This window comes from Salvelinus namaycush, chromosome 31 (genome assembly GCF_016432855.1).
Source record: "Salvelinus namaycush isolate Seneca chromosome 31, SaNama_1.0, whole genome shotgun sequence".
Classification (NCBI taxonomy): domain Eukaryota; kingdom Metazoa; phylum Chordata; class Actinopteri; order Salmoniformes; family Salmonidae; genus Salvelinus; species Salvelinus namaycush.
In genome coordinates, this window is record NC_052337.1 from 34,184,144 (window position 1) to 34,203,526 (window position 19,383).

Here is a 19,383-nt window from a genome sequence, read left to right on the forward strand (position 1 = left end):
CAGTGATGAATGTGTCAGTGATAATGTTATCCACTGGATGTTTTATAGGTGATTTATGATTGACCATCCAATTACTAATCAAGGGAGAATCAATCTATTTTATGTTTCCTTTTGAGTTTGACCAGGACAGATTCACCATAATATGTTGATGGTGACTTCACCAGTTATTTTGTAACACACAAACTCCAGTTTCTATCCCAACAAGGCGCTGGTATCTAAAGATTTACAATAGAAGTTGATGTTTCAGATGAACTTTTAAAGTTTGGTATCTTATCAAATTATTCTTAAAATCGTATTTTATATTACTTTGTACAGTTGTTGGTGGTTGAATGTTTTTATATACTGTGCATCTTAGTTATCAATAGAAACAACGGTATTGTATAAAGTATAAGTAAATTCATTGTTTAATAAACTACTACAATACTAGCTATGTGTAATTTAAATGACTAATGATTTTGAGACTATGAAGTTATATTGAATGTTAGTCCTTTTCAGTTGCAAATTCACTTGACAGCGGGTGTGTCAATGATTAACTGGCAACATAACAGAATGCAGCATTGGAACAATTCCTCTGTTCTCAGCCATTACAGGCTTACTACCGTTTAGTCATTTCACAATTTGCTGTGTCAGTTTGACAGAAATAATCGTTTACTTTGATCATTGGCATGAATTATGCTGACTTTTCATATTGCAGGTTCAAACATCACTCCAGAGCACTACAGACATTGATTACAATGTGAGCTTTCCTGACTCTTTATTCAACATGATTGAATGCATAGACTAATGTGTATCCATCTAATCAGCAACCTCTACCAACAAATAACATTGATATGGCGTGTGGCGTAATTTTCTAAAAGTATTTTGACTTACTTTCTATAGTACTGAAGTGAAAATGCAATGTAGCCTACTGTCCACTTGATGGCGGCAGAGAGCCTCCTGACCAAAGTGAGAAAATGGGAGTGCCATTGGTGAGTGAATAGCCTATTACAGCGCTTCTTGAACAAGGACATCATTTTTGAATTTTTTTGCACAAGCAGCTGAAAGGGTACTGCTTTCGCACCGCTGTAGTGACAAATGAAACTAGCCAGCCATCTACGTCTTTTTGTATAAATAATTGATATTCTTCAACAGCTACCTATTTTTCCTTTATTGTTGTCGGGGGAAACTATGTCAAGTCGGAGGAGGTAAGTTCAAGTTGACTTGGCTTGCTAAAGTATGCTAACGTTAGTACAGACAGTTAGCACCACAATTATACAAAATCTTTGGTCGTACCAGTTAACTTAGCTAGTTAAAGTTAGCTGCATCAATGTTTGGTTGATTACAATTAGAAGTTGCTTCCGCAATAGAAATAGCTAATGACATTGCAGCATTGCCGAGATAGGGGAAATGTTCAAACCGTTGGTAGCTAGCTAACAGAGGACTAACACTAATCTTTGATACTAAGGGTATCATAGCCAACTGTGTGTTAGCGCTGGTCCAGGGTGTTATTTTTACATTCGCCCCTAGATGGATTTCCACCTTAATATTGACAGGCTTTTACATACTTCTGCTACTCGCCAAAGTAAAGATGTTGCTAGAGTAATGTTTGCTGACGAACCTTTCTCTGCCTGAACCGCCAAACTAGTTATGTGTGGTCCATCCGTTGTAGTGCAGATCCAACGCATGCGCTTGGACCAGAGCTAGTCTGGCAGTGAACAAAGTGTTCAAAATAACTAGTTATATGTTTGCTGGCTACCTAGCCAGCATAAGTTACCAAATGTGATTGTCTTGTCACTCATCTCTGCAGTGAAGCCCTGGCTTTCTCGCTAGTGACGGGTATAAACCATGCCATGGCCAGGCTGGTGGGCATCTGGGACAGCATAGGCATTATGGAGGAGCAGAGGGTGGAGCGAATGGAGACGGTGAAGAAACACATTGAGGTGAGGCTTTAGAAAACAGTATATTCAGATGAACTGCATGTTACTGAATCCTCGTCAAGTAGTTAATTAACCAACTCTATGACACTATTTTCCTAAGGGCCTTTTGAATGACATGATCATTGAGGAGGAAGCCTTGAAGCACCGCATCCGGGCCAATATCATCACTTTTCAAAAACAGCTGGATACCTTGTGCCTGGAAATGTCAATGGATCCAAACAAAGTAAGTGGTACTTTAAGGCTTTTTATAATCAACCTCAACAACATTGTTCGCTGCTTCCTTTCCTTGACTCCTTCCCTTCCTTTGTACTAACCTCCTGGTCTCCAACTTGTCCACCTGTCAGATGGAGGAGGGCCTGACAGTCCTCCAGATTGAGAAGAACCTGCGTCTGCGTGTGGAGGTTCTGACCAAGGAGAAGGGGGAGCGTTTGAAGGAGCTACACGGACTGCAGCAGGAGGATAAGGAACTGTGTGTGGAGCTGTGCGTCACCCCCTATTACATCCCCACTGGCAGCATGCCATCTCGCACGCAGCTACAGGAGCTCCGGGAGCACATCCAGACCCTCAGCGAGGAAAAGGTACTGTAATGGCTGCAGGCCATGTTGAAGATTTGGGTTTAGTGTGAATGTCATGTTGAACTTCCTATTGTCTTTAAAAAGCAACATCATTATTCAAAACTGTACATTTGTCATAACTGCTCATTACTGGTATTTTGGAGAAAAAAATCTAAACTCTTGTCACTCCATCCTGTAGAAGAGTCGTGCAAAGGTGTTCTCAGGTCTGCGTGAGGACATCAGGAAGCTGATGGAGGAGATGGGTCATGAACCAGAGACTAGCCTGGAGAAAGAGTCTGTGGGCCACGACGAGGATATATTCCTGCTCACTCATGAAAATATCAAAGCCCTCAAACTGCTGCTCTCCCAGGTACTGAAAATAATCTAGCCGCTCTACTAATGATTACTTAAATATTATATTGTAGTCTTTTATTGTATCTGATGTGACCTCTAGGTCTGGGCCAATAGTATTTGTATCCTTTTGTGTAGATGGAGGTCAAGAAGGAATCACTGACAAATACTCTAGCTGAGCTGAAAGAACAATCCATGTGCCTGTGGAATCGTCTGGATGCGCTGGAGCAAGACTGCAATGTGTTCCAAGAGAGTGTGCAGGGTACCCTCTCTGACCAAATCACACAGGTTGGAACTCTCTCCTCCTTCATACCTCTCCTTCACCACTGTGTTGGACAACGCTTCACATGCATACCACACACCACTGTTCAAAACAGTAAACCTTACACTATGACTACAATGTTGCCCCGGACTTAGCTAACAAGGGAACAGAACACAGATGGTGCTAGTACCCCACAGTGTTTGAGACAGTCCTTACCCGGGTAATGTTCATTGGGGACCACTGAGGGAAAACATGTGTTTCTTATAGTACCTCCTCGTATCACTGTTTCTGAGCGTTGTTTTCCTTTTTCTTCATACTTAACCTGAACATGTTGTCCGGTCCAGTGGCAGGGGGAGGTGGACCGTCTGACAGACCTGCAGAAGACCAGGCTGGAGGATGTGATTGAAAAGGTCAGACAGGAACTAGTGACCTTCTGGGACAAGTGCAACCTGGGCCCTGAGCAGAGGGAACCCTTCAATGCCCACTTCTGTGACAGTGAGTAGAACAACACTATGAAATCTCACTCTCACAGACAAAATACACATACATACTGATCGAACCAATCTGTTTTTCCCTAGATAACTTCACAGAGGAGTTGTTGGCGCTGCATGATGCTGCGCTATTGAAGGTGAAGAATTATTACGACCAGGTAAAGCCCTTACTGGAGGCCCTGCAGAGATGGGAGAAGTACTGGGCCCTCTTCCAGGACTTTGAGGTACTGCTGGTATTTGCGGTCAAGCTATGTTTGTGAATGAAATTGCAACATTTTGTAAAATTGTGCACTACTTGGTGCATGTCATCTAGGACTGTCCTTTCGACCAATCGATTGGTTTAAATTTAAAAAGGTGTATTTTTCCCTATATAGAAATCAACTAGCTTATATGTAGGCTAATGAGCTTGTCTTATGTTTTAAGCACAGTGATTAAATAATTAAGACACAAATGACTCGAGGGAGCCAGAGATCTCCTCCCCTTGCTGCTGGCTTTCTGCAGTTAAGCTCCTGAAGTTGCTGGTAATAGCCTGTAGACATAAAATAGCCTACATAAAGCTAACAAATAAAATGTAGAAGCCTGCAGATAGAAAATATCTTGACTAAAAATAAATATCCTATAAATAACATTGGCTATGCATGGTTTGTCTGCAAGGAACATTGTATCAACTTGGTCCGGCCTGAAGCTCGCGCTAGCAAACTTGCAATATTGAATCAAATATTCTGGGCCCTCAGTTTCCCACGACAATTAGCTCCAGACAGACACGGCTGTGGACGCACAGTTGTAGACAATTTGTGCAAGGGATGAGAAGTAATCAGGTAGGCCTATTTTACAACGTTTCCACCGGATCACAGCACAAGTGGTTATATCTACATAGGCGTACGGTGGCCCATTATCAGCAACCGTCACTCCTGTGTTCCAATGGCACGTTGTGTTAGCTAATTGAAGTTTATCATTTTAAAAGACTAATTGGTCATTAGAAAACCATTTAGCATTTATGTTAGCACAGCTGAAAACTGTTGTATTGATTTAAACTAGTTGAGTATCTGGAGCATCAGCATTTGTGGGTTTGATTACAGGCTCAAAATGGCCAGAAACAAAGTGCCTTCTTCTGAAACTCGTCAGTCTATTCTTGTTCTGAGAAATGAAGGCTATTCCATGCGAGAAATTGCCAAGAAACTGAAGATCTCGTACAGCGCTGTGTACTACTCCCTTCACAGAACAGCGTAAACTGGCTCTAACCAGAATAGAAAGAGGAGTGGTAGGCCCCGGTGCACAAATGAGCAATAAGGTAAGTATGTTAGTGTCTAGTTTGAGAAACAGACACCTCACAAGTCCTCACAGGCAGCTTCATTAAATAGTACCTGCAAAACACCAGTCTCAACGTCAACAGTGAAGAGGTGACTCCGGGATGCTGGCCTTCTAGGCAGTTGCAAAGAAAAAGCCATATCTCAGACTGGCCAATAAAAAGGTTAAGATGGGCAAAAGAACAGACACGGGACAGAGGAAGATTGGGGGTAAAAAGTGTTATGGACAGACTAATCTAAGTTTTAGGTGTTCGGATCACAAAGAAGAACATTCGTCAGACGCAGAAAAGATGCTGGAGGAGTGCTTGACGCCATCTGTCAAGAATGGTGGAGGCAATGTGATGGTCTGGGGGTGCATTGGTGGTGGTAAAGTGGGAGATTTGTACAAGGTTAAAGGGATCTTGAAGAAGGAAAGCTGTCACTCCATTTTGCAATGCCATGCCATACTCAGTGGACAGTGCTTAATTGGAGCCAATTTCCTCCTCCTACAGGACAATGATTCAAAGCACAGCTCCAAACTTTACAATAACTATTTAGGGAAGATGCAGTCAGCTGGTATTCTGTCTATAATGGAGTGGACAGCATTGTCACCGGATCTCAACCCTATTTTGTTGTTGTGGAAGCAGCTTGACCGGGTACATAAGAAGTGCCCATCAAGCCAATCCAACTTGTAGGAGGTGCTTCAGGAAGCATGGGGTGAAATCTCTTCAGATTACCTCAACAAATTGACAACTAGAATGCCAAAGGTCTGCAAGGCTGTAATTGCTGCAAATGGAGGATTCTTTGATGAAAGCAAAGTTTGTAGGAGACTATTATTTAAATTAAAAATCATTATTTATAGCCTTGTCAATGTCTTGACTATATTTCTTATTCATTTTGCAACTCATTACATGTATGTTTTCATGGAAAACAAGGACATTTCTAAGTGACCCCAAACTTTTGAATGGTTGTATGTATACACACACACACACACACACACACACACAGCATTTGGAAAGTATTCAGACCCCTTCTCATTTTCCACATTTGTTTTGCATTGCAGCCTTATTCTAAAATTGATTAAATAATCATTTTTTCTCATCAATCTCCACACAATACCCCAAAATGACATAGCGAAAACAGGTTGTTAAAATTTTGGGCAAATGTATTACAAATAAAAAAAGAGATGCCTTATTTACCTAAGTATTCAGATGCTTTGTTATGATACTCGACAAACACCTGTCTATATAAGGTCCCACAGTTGACAGGGGGAAAACCAAGCCATGAGGTGGAAGGAATTGTCTGTAGAGCTCTGGGACAGGATTGTGTGGAGGCACCGATCTTGGGGAAGGGTGGCAAAACATTTCTGCAGCGTTGAAGGTCCCAAAGAATACAGTGGCCTCCGTCATTCTTAAATGGAAGAAGTTTGGAACCACCAAGACTCTACTTATAGCTGGCTACCTGGCCAAACTGAGCAATCGTGAAAGAAGGGCCTTGGTCAGGGAGGTGACCAAGAAGCCGATTGTCACTCTGGTGGAGTGCAGCAGCTCTGTCAGTCATGCCTTTATGGTAGAGTGGCCAGACAGAAGCCACTCCTCAGTAAAATGCATATGACAGCCTGCTTGGAGTTTGCTAAAAGGCACCTAAAGACTCTCAGACCCCAATAAATGTGATTCTCTGGTCTGATGAAATCAAGATTGAACTCTTTGGCCTGAATGCCAAAAGTCACGTCTGTAGGAAACCTGGCACCGTCACTACGGTGAAGCATGGTGGTGGCAGCATCATGCTGTGGGGATGTTTTTCAGCGGCAGGGACTGGGAGACTAGTCAGGATTGAGGAAAATATTAACCAAGCAAAGTGCAGAGACATCCTTGACTAAAAGCCTACTATAGAGCGCTCAGGACCTCAGACTGAGGTAAAGGTTCACCTTCTAACAGGACAACGACCCTAAGCACACAACTAAGACAATGCAGGAGTGGCTTCGGGACAAGTCTCTGAATGTCCTTGAGTGGCCCAGCCAGAGCCCAGACTTGAACCCGATCGAACATCTCTGGAGAGACCTGAAAAGAACTTTTGTGACGCTCCCAATCCAACCTGATAGAGTTGGAGAGGATCTGCAGAGGAGAAACTCCCCAAATACAGGTGTCCCAAGCTTGTAGCGTCATAAAGAAGACTTAAGGCTGTAATTGCTGCCAAAGGTGCTTCAACAGTACTTTCAGTTTTGCATTTTTAATAAATTTGCAAACATTTCTATATAAAAATAAAAATAAACATTTTTTGCTTTGATATTGTGTGTAGATTGAAGAGAAATTATTTAATACATTTTAGATTAAGGCTATAACGTAAGAAGCTGTAGAAAGGGGGGTCTGAATACTTTCCCGAATACACTGGATATTTTATTTTTGTTTCCAGCAAATCCTAAACAGATTACATTAGGGCTGACCCCATGTAGTTGACTGGTTGATGGTCAACCAATAGCCTATCAACCAGTTGACTAAACCTGATCTGTTTTAGATTTGCTGCATCAACAACAAAAACTCCACCGTAGATACTAGACAACAATCTGCTCATTTTCTGATACATGTTCAGTGTGTTGCTAATTTTGTTATTCTATATAATTTGACAAGAAAATGTATAATCTATTACTGAAACTTCTCTTTGCAGAAAAAGGCCTATGATCCAAACCGTTTCTCCAACAGAGGAGGAGCCCTTCTTAAAGAGGCCAAAGAGAAGGTCAAAGTTCAAAAGATGCTGCCAAAGGTAAGACTTCATTTGATTTAAGTCATGTTCTTCTATAAATTTGTATGGCGGTTGGCTTCACAGTCTGAAGGAAAGTTATATACCTTTCATTCATCTGACAATTACCTGCTTAAAATCTGTAAGTTGTAGAAATTATAGGCTTTACATTTTTACATATTAAATATGTTTATGAAAAGTGACAGACATGGTTGATGATGGTAATCAAACAAACTCCTGCTAAATTAAGGCACTTTGCAGTCCAGCGTTAAATCACCACAGCTTCTATTCACAACCGCTCACTGGAGCATCCAAAGATCGGTTCAAGGTCATTCTCATATGCTGCTTATATGCTGGTGTCCTTGAAGTTGTAGTCTGGCCAATGACGTATACAGTGCATTTAGAAATTCCATCATTCTTAAATGGAAGAAGTTTGGAACCACCAAGACTCTTCCTAGAGCTGGCCGACCGGCCAAACTGAGCAATCGGTGGAGAAGGGCCTTGGTCTGGGAGACCAAGAACCCGATTCTCACGCTGACACATCTCCCGAGTTCCTCTGTGGCGGTGGGAAAATCTTCCAGAAGGACAACTATCTCTGCAGCACCCCACTAATCAGGCCTTTATGGTAGAGTGGCCAGACCAGTGGTTCTTAACCTGGGTTCGATCGAACCCCAGGGGTTCGGTGAGTCAGTCTCAGGGGTTCGGCGGAGGTCAAGACACACATCCGACTCATATGATTCGTGATGACACGCCCCGCGTGGCCATCATTGGCTGCAGGTGATCACGCTACATCGCTTGGCCTATCTGTGCTGCAGGGAATTTGGTGCGCTCAGTCGACTTGTGACTGTCGTGATGGTACGTCTTGTGATTTCTTTCTTAGTAAGTATGAAGGGATTAAAATATTATGTCGAGCAAAAAAAGAAAGTGGTCGGACGAATATGTACAATATGGATTCACATGTATAACGGAACGTGATGGGAGTCAGCGTCCTAACTGCATGATTTGCAATGCCAAGTTGAGCAATTCTAGTCTAGCACCGGCAAAACTAAGAGAACACTTCCTTAAGCTGCATGGAGATGGAAAATACAAGAACACAACGCTCGCTGAATTCAAGGTGAAGAGAGCCAGATTCGATGAAAAGGCTACTCTGCCTGTTCTCGGCTTTGTACCCATCAACAAACCGATCCTCACAGCATCGTACGAAGTTGCTTACCTGATCGCAAAGCAGGGCAAACCACACACCATTGGTGAAACACTCATAAAACCAGCTGTGTTGAAGATGGCGAATATCATGCTGGGAAAAGAGGCTGAAGTTAAGTTATCCCAAATTCCTCTTTCAAATGACACCATCAGCGACAGAATAGAGGACATGAGCAAAGACATCTTGGCTCAAGTAGTTGCAGATCTGATTTCAAGCCCGGCAAAATTCAGCCTTCAACTCGACGAGACCACAGACGTTTCCAATCTAAGCCAGCTTGCTGTATTCGTGCGCTATGTGAAAGACGACGTGATAAAGGAAGATTTTTTATTTTGTAAGCATCTTACAACAACAACTAAGGCAACCGATGTGAAGAAACTTGTGGATGACTTCTTCAAAGACAACTATCTTTCGTGGGATATGGTTTCTGCAGTTTGTTCGGACGGAGCTCCAGTCATGCTGGGAAGAAAGTCTGGTTTTGGTGCGCTAGTGAAAGCCGATGCACCACACATCATTGTTACGCATTGTATTCTGCACAGGCATGCGTTGGCAACAAAAACCTTGCCTCCAAATCTGGCAGAAGTATTAAAAATTGTAGTGGAATGCGTGAACTATGTGCGAACTAGTGCTCTGAGGCACCGCATCTTCAGTGAGCTGTGTAAAGAAATGGGCTCTGAATTTGAGGTACTTCTGTACCATTCTAACGTTCGGTGGTTATCCCGGGGACAGGTGCTGAATCGTGTTTTTGCCGTGCGTGTGGAATTAGCCCTGTTTTTGCAAGAGCACCAACATTGTCATGCAGATTGCTTCAAAAATTCTTAGTTCATTCTCATTTTAGCGTACGTGGCTGATATCTTCGCAGCTCTCAATCATCTCAATCAAAAAATGCAGGGCGGTGGAGTCAACATCATCGAAGCGGAGGAAAACCTGAAGGCTTTTCAAAAAAAGCTACCGTTATGGAAACGACGAACAGAGAACGATAACTTCGCAAACTTTCCCCTGCTGGACGACTGTGTAAGTAAGATCGAAGATGTATCTGGAATCGGAGACATTTCTGTACCCGCGGAACTGAAGCAAGCAATTGCCACGCACTTAGATGAGCTTGCAAAGTCTCTCGACGGATACTTCCCTACAAGAGAGTCATATCCAGCATGGGTGAGACAGCCGTTCACGTTTAGTGTTGAGACAACAGATGTCAATGATGAATACCTCGATGAAATCATTGAAATTCAGCAGAGCCAGGTTCAACAGCAACTCTTCAGAACAACAACGCTTTCAACGTTTTGGCGTCAACAAATGGTAACGTACCCTGTTATTGCCAAGAAAGCTCTGGAGATTTTCATACCATTTGTTACAACATATCTTTACGAGCAATCCTTTTCGAGGATGCTGGACATAAAAACGAAGAAAAGGAACAGACTTTGTTGCGAAAATGACATGAGAGTGGCACTTGCCAAGGTGAAGCCGCGCATTTCTGAACTGGTCTCTGAAAGGCAACAGCAGAAGTCACACTGATTTGCAGTAAATATTCATTATTATGTTTTTGTTTTTGTGTGAAAATCATGTTTTGATGATTTTGTTCTTTGAACACACGGTGTTGATGTTGATGCACGGTTCATTTTGTGCACCAGTAAAATATATACCTATGTTTTGAATTTGAAAAAATCATATTTTTTTTTCCAATTAAGAAGGGTTCGGTGAATGCGCATATGAAACTGGTGGGGTTCAGTACCTCCAACAAGGTTAAGAACCACTGGGCCAGACGGATGCCACTCCTCAGTAAAAAGCATATGACAGCCCGCTTGGAGTTTGCCAAAAGGCACCTAAAGGACTCTCAGACCATGAGAAACCAGAATCTCTGGTCTGATGAAACCAAGATTGAACTTTTTGGCCAGTATGCCAAGCGTCACGTCTGGAGGAGGCCTGGCACCATCCCTATGGTGAAGCATGGTGGTGGCAGCATCATGCTGTGGGGATGTTTTTCAGCGGCAGTGACTGGGGGACTAGTCAGGATCAAGGGAAAGATGAACGGAGCAAAGTACGGAGAGATCCTTGATGAAAACCTGCTCCAGAGCACTCAGGACCTCAGTCTGGGGTGAAGGTTTACCTTCCAACAGGACAATGACCCTAAGCACACAGCCAAGGCAATGAGCGAGTGGCTTCGGAACAAGTCTCTGAATGTCCTTGAGTGGCCCAGCCAGAGGCCAGACTTGAACCTGATCAAACATCTCTGGAGAGAGCTGAAAAAAAACTGTGCAGCCACGCTACCCATCCAACCTGACAGAGCCTGAGAGGATCTGCAGAGAAGAATGGGAGAAACTCCCCAAATACAGGTGTGCCAAGCTTGTAGTGTCATATCCAAGAAGACTCGAGGCTGTAATCGCTGCCAAAGGTGCTTCAACAAAGTACTGATTAAAGGGTCTGTATACTTATGTAAATGTGCAATTTCAGTTTTGTATTTAAGACATTTGCAAATAATGTTTTGTCATTATGGGTGGTGATGCAACGATATGACATTTTTGGCCGATAGCGATATCTGATATTTTCCTTGCTAAAAAAACACGATATCGATATTTAAAATTTTAGCGGCCTTTTAAGCATTCTAGCACAGTTAAGTAGTTAACACACAGACATGGACGCAGCGGTCTAAGGCATGGCATCTCATTGCAGGAGGCGTCACTACAGTCCTTGTTTTGAATCCAGGCTGTATCACATCCGGCCGTGATTGGGAGTCCCATAGGGCTGCGCACAATTGTACATACAGTGGGGAGAACAAGTATTTGATACACTGCCGATTTTGCAGGTTATCCTACTTACAAAGCATGTAGAGGTCTGTAATTTTTATCATAGGTACACTTCAACTGTGAGAGACAGAATCTAAAACAAAAGTCCAGAAAATCACATTGTATGATTTTTAAGTAATTAATTTGCATTTTATTGCATGACATAAGTATTTGATCACCTACCAACCAGTAAGAATTCTGGCTCTCACAGACCTGTTAGTTTTCCTTTAAGAAGCCCTCCTGTTCTCCACTCATTACCTGTATTAACTGCACCTGTTTGAACTCGTTACCTGTATAAAAGACACCTGTCCACACACTCAATCAAACAAACTCCAACCTCTCCACAATGGTGTTGTAAACACATCGTTTGTGGCCGGTGTTTGCTGGTTTGCAGACTTTTGTACAGCTTTGACAGTGCTACTGTATCTTTTTTGACATGCAAAGACCCAAACGGCGTTCCATAGTATGTATGTCTTGACGCTAATTGCAGTGACACTATTACTGTGTAACTCCGATAGGGCAACATCTGAAAAATAGCGCACTTGGTAGTGTGTACCGGTGCTCGACCAGTTGGCGAAAGCCAATATCACTCACGACAGAGAACGGTTGATTATCAAGGGCAATGAATTCCATAATCTTGGATTTTGCCTTTTGAGTTGTCTCGCTAAAATTTTCTTACTCTTTCAAATGACTGTTCGACTTGTTGACTGCTCGAGCCACACCTCAGACATTGTGGGCTAGGTTGTGAATGCTGTGTTGCACGTGTAGCGCCAGATTTTACGTGGCGTGATTACGGCATTTACCTACGTTATATAGGTATGCACGTCAGCTTTGACATCGGTTTTGCTCATCAGCGTTAAACTAGACATCAGCCGATACCGATGGTGGCATTTTTAGCTAATATTGTCCGATTCCGATATGTTCACCGATATATCGTGCATCCCTAATTATGGGGTATTGTGTGTAGATTTTATGAGGGGAAAAAACTATTTAATCCATTTTAGAATACAGCTGTAGCGTAAATAAAATAAGGAAAAGGTCAAGGGGTCTGAATACTTTCCAAATGCACTGTAAATGCCAGTGAGAGGTGTGTGTAAAGGCTTTTTACAAAGGAAAAGTGACGTTGTTTCTCGCTGTTATGTGATGTGACCAGTTGGAGGAAGAGCTGAAGAAGGGGGTTGAAGCCTGGGAGAAGGACCAGGGTTCTGCCTTCCTGGTTCAGGGCCGGAGAGTCATGACCTACATCTCCAGCCAATGGGAGGAGTACAAGCAGCAGAGGGACAAGGAGAAAAGTGAACGTGCCGCCGTAAGTCCAGCCCCTCCTAATTCTCACCCATAGATTACCACAGTATGAGTCATAATCCCCATAAACCCTAGCAGTCAAACAGGGAATTGGTTCCAATTGTTTTTCCACCATGCATTTTTCCCATAGGGGATTTTAAAAACACTTAAATGAAGGGCTGTGTTTCGTCTAGACTTACTCTGGCATAATGTTTTGATACCTGTGTAAATCTCTCTTACAAGGTGACTGTTTTTCATCACAAACTATCGTAAAGCCATATCTCTGTTCCCATGTGCAAAAGGACAATTCTAAAACTTGCTGTGTTGAACTTAGATTAAAATAGACTTCTACAGAGTATTGTGGTCAACATGTGTAACTGCCGAATGGCAATGCTGAGAAATGGGGATATGACCATTCTGGGGAACTGATTGTTTGTTACTGACTGGTCTGTGACTGAGGCTTTGTTTGTCTCTGTGTTGAAGTTGCAGACATCAAAGAAGGGGGAGATGACGACTCCATTCAAAACTCCCACTAAGAGGGCCCATGGAGGGATAAACGGCCCCACCCCCAACAAGATCAGAAAGGTACTAGGGCTGGGAATTGCCAGGGTCCGGACAAGCTACGAAGGAAAAATACTGTAGTTTTGGTACAGGGACAGCTGACTAGCGCAAATATAATATTGCGATTTAGTAAAATAAAAAAAATCCAGATATGTAGCTGTAGAAGGTACAGTAACTAGCACTTACGGTGGTCCTTATGAGACTAGTTCACTGGCCTCCGAAACCAACTCGACACTTTATTATTGTGGTAACACTTATTTTGATATAATTGCGTAATGTAAGAATCTCTCATTAAGTACCTTACATAGGTGGAACATTTAAGAAATGTGTCACTAGTCTTACATGACCTTGACCCACATAGCCCTTTCAGAAGACTCCTAGCCAGCTTACCAGGGTGCGGTCATCCAGCACCTTCATACGTGTGCCCAGCAGCAAGCCTCCTCTCTCCCAGGTTCAGATGCAGGTACACACCCAGCATTCACTCCAAACTGTGGACCATCGTTGGTTCTTATGCATGCACACTTATATCCTGCTTGGATAGTGAACATCTTCCATTTATATAGCGCGATGACTATTAAGACAACCACTAGGTGATTGCTGTTATAGAGTTTTGCCTATTCGAGCAGTAAGCCACTTTCCAGTCTACCTAGCTTGTGAAAGACACAGTATTGACAGCGAAATCAAAACTTGTCTTTAGAATCTAATCTCTTTCCAAGTTATTAATTCTATTAAAGAGATGTAGAAATACACTGCTCAAAAAAATAAAGGGAGCACTTAAACAACACAATGTAAATCCAAGTCAATCACACTTCTGTGAAATCAAACTGTCCACTTAGGAAGCAACACTGATTGACAATAAATTTCACATGCTGTTGTGCAAATGGAATAGACAACAGGTGGAAATTATAGGCAATTAGCAAGACACCCCCAATAAAGGAGTGGTTCTGCAGGTGGAGACCACAGACCACTTCTCAGTTCCTATGCTTCCTGGCTGATGTTTTGGTCACTTTTGAATGCTGGCGGTGCTTTCACTCTAGTGGTAGCATGAGACGGACTCTACAACCCACACAAGTGGCTCAGGTAGTGCAGCTCATCCAGGATGGCACATCAATGCGAGCTGTGGCAAGAAGGTTTGCTGTGTCTGTCAGCGTAGTGTCCTGGCGCTACCAGGAGACAGGCCAGTACATCAGGAGACGTGGAGGAGGCCGTAGGAGGGCAACAACCCAGCAGCAGGACCGCTACCTCCGCCTTTGTGCAAGGAGGAGCAGGAGGAGCACTGCCAGAGCCCTGCAAAATGACCTCCAGCAGGCCACAAATGTGCATGTGTCTGCTCAAACGGTCAGAAACAGACTCCATGAGGGCCCGACGTCCACAGGTGGGGGTTGTGCTTACAGCCCAACACCGTGCAGGACGTTTGGCATTTGCCAGAGAACACCAAGATTGGCAAATTCGCCACTGGCGCACTGTGCTCTTCACAGATGAAAGCAGGTTCACACTGAGCACATGAGCACATGTGACAGACGTGACAGAGTCTGGAGACGCCGTGGAGAACGTTCTGCTGCCTGCAACATCCTCCAGCATGACCGGTTTGGCAGTGGGTCAGTCATGGTGTGGGGTGGCATTTCTTTGGGGGGCCGCACAGCCCTCCATGTGCTCGCCAGAGGTAGCCTGACTGCCATTAGGTACCGAGATGAGATCCTCAGATCCCCTTGTGAGACCATATGCTGCTGCGGTTGGCCCTGGGTTCCTCCTAATGCAAGACAATGCTAGACCTCATGTGGCTGGAGTGTGTCAGCAGTTCCTGCAAGAGGAAGGCATTGATGCTATGGACTGGCCCGCCCGTTCCCCAGACCTGAATCCAATTGAGCACATCTGGGACATCATGTCTCGCTCCATCCACCAACGCCACGTTGCACCACAGACTGTCCAGGAGTTGGCGGATGCTTTAGTCCAGGTCTGGAAGGAGATCCCTCAGGAGACCATCCACCACCTCATCAGGAGCATGCCCAGGCGTGGTAGGGAGGTCACACACACTACTGAGCCTCATTTTGACTTGTTTTAAGGACATTACATCAAAGTTGGATCAGCCTGTAGTGTGGTTTTCCACTTTAATTTTGAGTGTGACGTCAAATCCAGACCTCCATGGGTTGATAAATTTGATTTCCATTGATAATTTGTGTGATTTTGTTGTCAGCACATTCAACTATGTAAAGAAAAAAGTATTTAATAAGAATATTTCATTCATTCAGATCTAGGATGTGTTATTTTAATGTTCCCTTTATTTTTTTTGAGCAGTGTATAATACTTCAGGTGGATTCGATAGGTAAGCAGAGAAGGTGTGCTGCATGTTCAGTTTGTTGACTCTGATGTGCCGTGTTTGTTTGTGTCCACTCTTGTGTTTGTGTGCACACTTTGTGTTTGTGTGCAGAAAATGAGGCCCCTGGAGAGCAGCAGCAGTCAGAGAACGCCCCTGCTTGAGTGCAACAGTACAGAGAGGAAACAACCTGTTGACATCAGCTACGCTGACTTCACTGTGAGACCAGACTTTTAAACTATACTCTGACTTCAAGACCAGCTGTTAATTTTTTTTTTTTACAAATATTTGTATAGGATTTTTCTCTCAGCTCTATAGTGAACCAATTAAATAAATTCAATAAACATGGCACTTTACAAAACAAAAGCAATTCATACATTCTCATAGATCATCATATATTGTTAGTTGTGCCTTTTAATCTATACTCTGACTTCACTGTAAGACTAACCTTTTAAACTAAACTCTACAACCCTCTTGTCTGCAGATACATTTTGCTCTTTTATAAATCACATTTCCTGCAATTCTACACATTTTGTCATGGGGTGGAGAGAAAATATTAGTTAAGCAAATTTCCTGCAATTTATATATTGTTAGACCAGCCTTTTAAACTATACTCGGACTTCACTGTAAGACCATCCTTAAGTCACTGTGTACTTCAATAATGAATTTACAGTGCATTCAGAAAGTATTCAGATCCCTTTACTTTTTTTCCACATTTTGATACGTTACAGCCTTATTCTAAAATTGTCCACCTGTGGTAAATGCAATTGATTTTGAAAAACACACCGGTCTGTATAAGGTCCCACAGTTGGCAGTGCATGTCAGAGCAAAAACCAAGCCATGAGATTAAAGGAATTGTCCGTAAAGCTCCGAGACCGGATTGTGTTGAAGTGCAGATCTGGGGAAGGGTACCAAAACATTTCTGCAACATTGACGGTCCCCAAGAACACAGTGGCCACCATCATTCTTAAATGGAAGAAGTTTGGAACCACCAAGACTCCTCCCAGAGCTGGCAGCCTGGCCAAACTGAGAAATCAGGGGAGAAGGGCCTTGATTAGGGAGGTGACCAAGAACCCGTTGGTCACTGACAGAGCTCCATAGGTCCTTTATGGAGATGGGAGAACCTTCCAGAAGAACAACCATTTCTGCAGCACTCCACCAATCATGCGTTTATGGTAGAGTGGCCAGATGGATGACGCTCCTCAGTAAAAGGCACATCACTGCCCACTTGAAGTTTGCCAAAAGCCACCTAAAGACTCTGTCCATGAGAAACAAAATTCTCTAGTCTGATGAAACCAAGATTGAACTCTTTGGCCTGAATGCCAAGCTTCAAGTCTGGAGGAAACCTGGCACCATCCCTACGGTGAAGCATGGTGGTGGGAGCATCATGCTGTGGGCATGTTTTTCAGCGTCAGTGACTGGGAGACAAGTCAGGCTCGAGGGAAAAATTTACGGAGCAAAGTACAGAGAGATCCTTGATAACCTGCTACAGAGCGCTCAGGACCTCAGACTGGGGAGAAGGTTCACCTTCCAACAGGACAACGACCGTAAGCACACAGCCAAGACTACGCAGGAGTGGCTTCGGGGCAAGTCTCAAAGTCTAGGCTGGGCCAGTAATCGAGAAGTTGCTGGTTCAAATCCCTGAGCTGACTAGGTGAAATTTGTCGACGTGCCCTTGAGCAAGGCACTCAATCCTAATTGCTCTTGTAAGTCGCTATGGATCAGAGCGTCTGCTAAATGTAAAGTCTCTGAATGTCCTTGAGTGGCCCAGCCAGAGCCCGGACTTGAACCCAATCAACCATCTCTGGAGAGACCTGAAAATAGCTGTGCAGCAACACTCCCCATCCAACCTGACAGAGAAGAATGGGAGAAACTGCCCAAATACAGGTGTGCCAAGCTTGTAGCGTCATACCCAAGAAGACTCAAGGCTGTAATTGCTGCCAAAGGTGCTTCAACAAAGTACTGACTAATGAGTCTGAATACTAATATAAATGTGATATTTCTGTATTTTTGTTGTAGAATTGCAAAAATATTGAAACCTGTTTTCTTTGTCATTATGGGGTATTGTGTGTAGATTGATGCGTTGGAACTTTTTTTTAATAGATTTTGGAATAAGGCTGTAACGTAACGAAATGTAGAAAAAGTCAAGGGGTCTGAATACTTTCCGAATCCACTGTAAGTTAAATGTTGACCTAAGTTTTTCCTCACTTTCTACTCCAACAGTGCTTTTTTGGGGGGGAGGTTATGATATCAGTTACTGAAATATGTCTTTCATTCCCTCCAGAGTGCGCTGTCCAAAAAGACAAGTGACGCAGTTTTCAATTCCACAGCAAAGGACCCCACGTTTTAAGAGGTGCGTGCACAGTTCACTCCTCAGAGGTTGTGTTCTGTCCACTTGGCACTCTTCACCTGGCTATACGGACAGTGTTTTGTAATGGTCAGTGAGCATTTCAGGTAACGCAAGCTTCAACGGACAAGTCTTTGATGTCTTGACGCAACTAATTTGAGCTAATTGGTGTTGCTGTTCGAAATCTAACAAATTCTGCCTTTATGTATAGTAATACTTATTTTATACAACCTGCATGGAAGTGGATTGGTCAAAAGGGACTCTTAGCAGAACTTGCAACGTATTGTAATAGTAAAGGTGTGGATGAAACTGTCATAAAGCCATGTTTACCAGTGATTAATATTCTGCTGTCCGGGGCAGGTATTGCACAAGTTTGATACTTTTTTTAAAGGTAGAGCCCCTTAGATGTTAGACATGCAGTACTTTAATATTCATTTTAAATGTTTTACTTTACTTTTTAAAGAATGACCAGGTAACACCAGAGGAAGCATCCTGTTTTGATACAGACCTTCCAGCAGATCTACATGCTACTCTTTTTTTTGAAATATATTGCTTTCTTGTAAAGCTACTTCTTATTTGTTTCTTCTGCACGCACACTGTCTTGGCAATGTGTTTTGTCTTTGTCCTTATGTCAACATGTGAGTTTTACTGTTTCTTGTATACCTATTAATAAATATGTCACCTGTCTTTTACTTACAGTAGTGCATGCATTTTCATACTGGTCCCGCGTGGGATTTGAACTCCACAACCTTGGTGTTGCAAGCACCATGCTCTATGAACTGAGCTACATGGCGGTGTTTGAACTTTTATCTACAGTATAGCTTAATACACATGAAATGGTGGCACGGGAGAGTTTGGCTTTATTCATGATAGGGAATGTTGATTTAGAGCCAAAGTCCTGAGATTGATCCAGACCCCGTAAACGTGAATGGTTATAGAGAATGAATGATATTCCTCTTCTGCTCCATCAATCCTGGATTGTTTCATTGACCTTGAGTCAAAACACTCCTTTACCGTTGACCGACGAGTGGGATTGTAGAAACCATGTAATTGTCATGGATAATCAAGTTAGTCATTTATGAACAGGGAGAAGAGGATTTTGGCTGTATACTTGCCTCACTCAAACAATGGCATGATGGTCAAGAACGTTTAAATGCTTTCAAGGCAACACAGTATTACACAATTAAAGCTGTTTGCTATTCAACTGTCTCCATTGAAGCCCATCACGTTGTCTAGGCTGCATGATTACAAATGTAGGGCTAGATTAAACAGACCGCAATGAGTTTGAATAATACCCTGATCC

At 43.0% G+C, this 19,383-nt stretch overlaps 1 protein-coding gene across 4 annotated transcripts; it reads left to right on the forward strand.

Moving 5' to 3' along the window:
* The first annotated feature begins 1,036 nt into the window (after positions 1-1,036).
* Positions 1,037-18,772, forward strand: LOC120025951 (protein regulator of cytokinesis 1-like). Of its 4 annotated transcripts, none has more exons than XM_038970703.1 (14): positions 1,037-1,184; positions 1,787-1,919; positions 2,017-2,139; positions 2,261-2,494; positions 2,670-2,840; positions 2,960-3,109; positions 3,428-3,578; positions 3,662-3,798; positions 7,525-7,620; positions 12,731-12,883; positions 13,342-13,443; positions 13,781-13,882; positions 15,848-15,952; positions 18,018-18,772. In XM_038970703.1, the coding sequence occupies exons 1-14, from the start codon at positions 1,168-1,170 to the stop codon at positions 18,081-18,083; spliced, it is 1,740 nt and encodes a 579-aa protein (XP_038826631.1). In that variant the 5' UTR covers positions 1,037-1,167; the 3' UTR covers positions 18,084-18,772. The 4 variants fall into 4 exon arrangements, with proteins under 4 accessions (XP_038826631.1, XP_038826632.1, XP_038826634.1 ...); XM_038970704.1 differs by having other exon boundaries at positions 13,790-13,882; XM_038970706.1 differs by having other exon boundaries at positions 13,793-13,882.
* Positions 18,773-19,383: the final 611 nt, after the last annotated feature.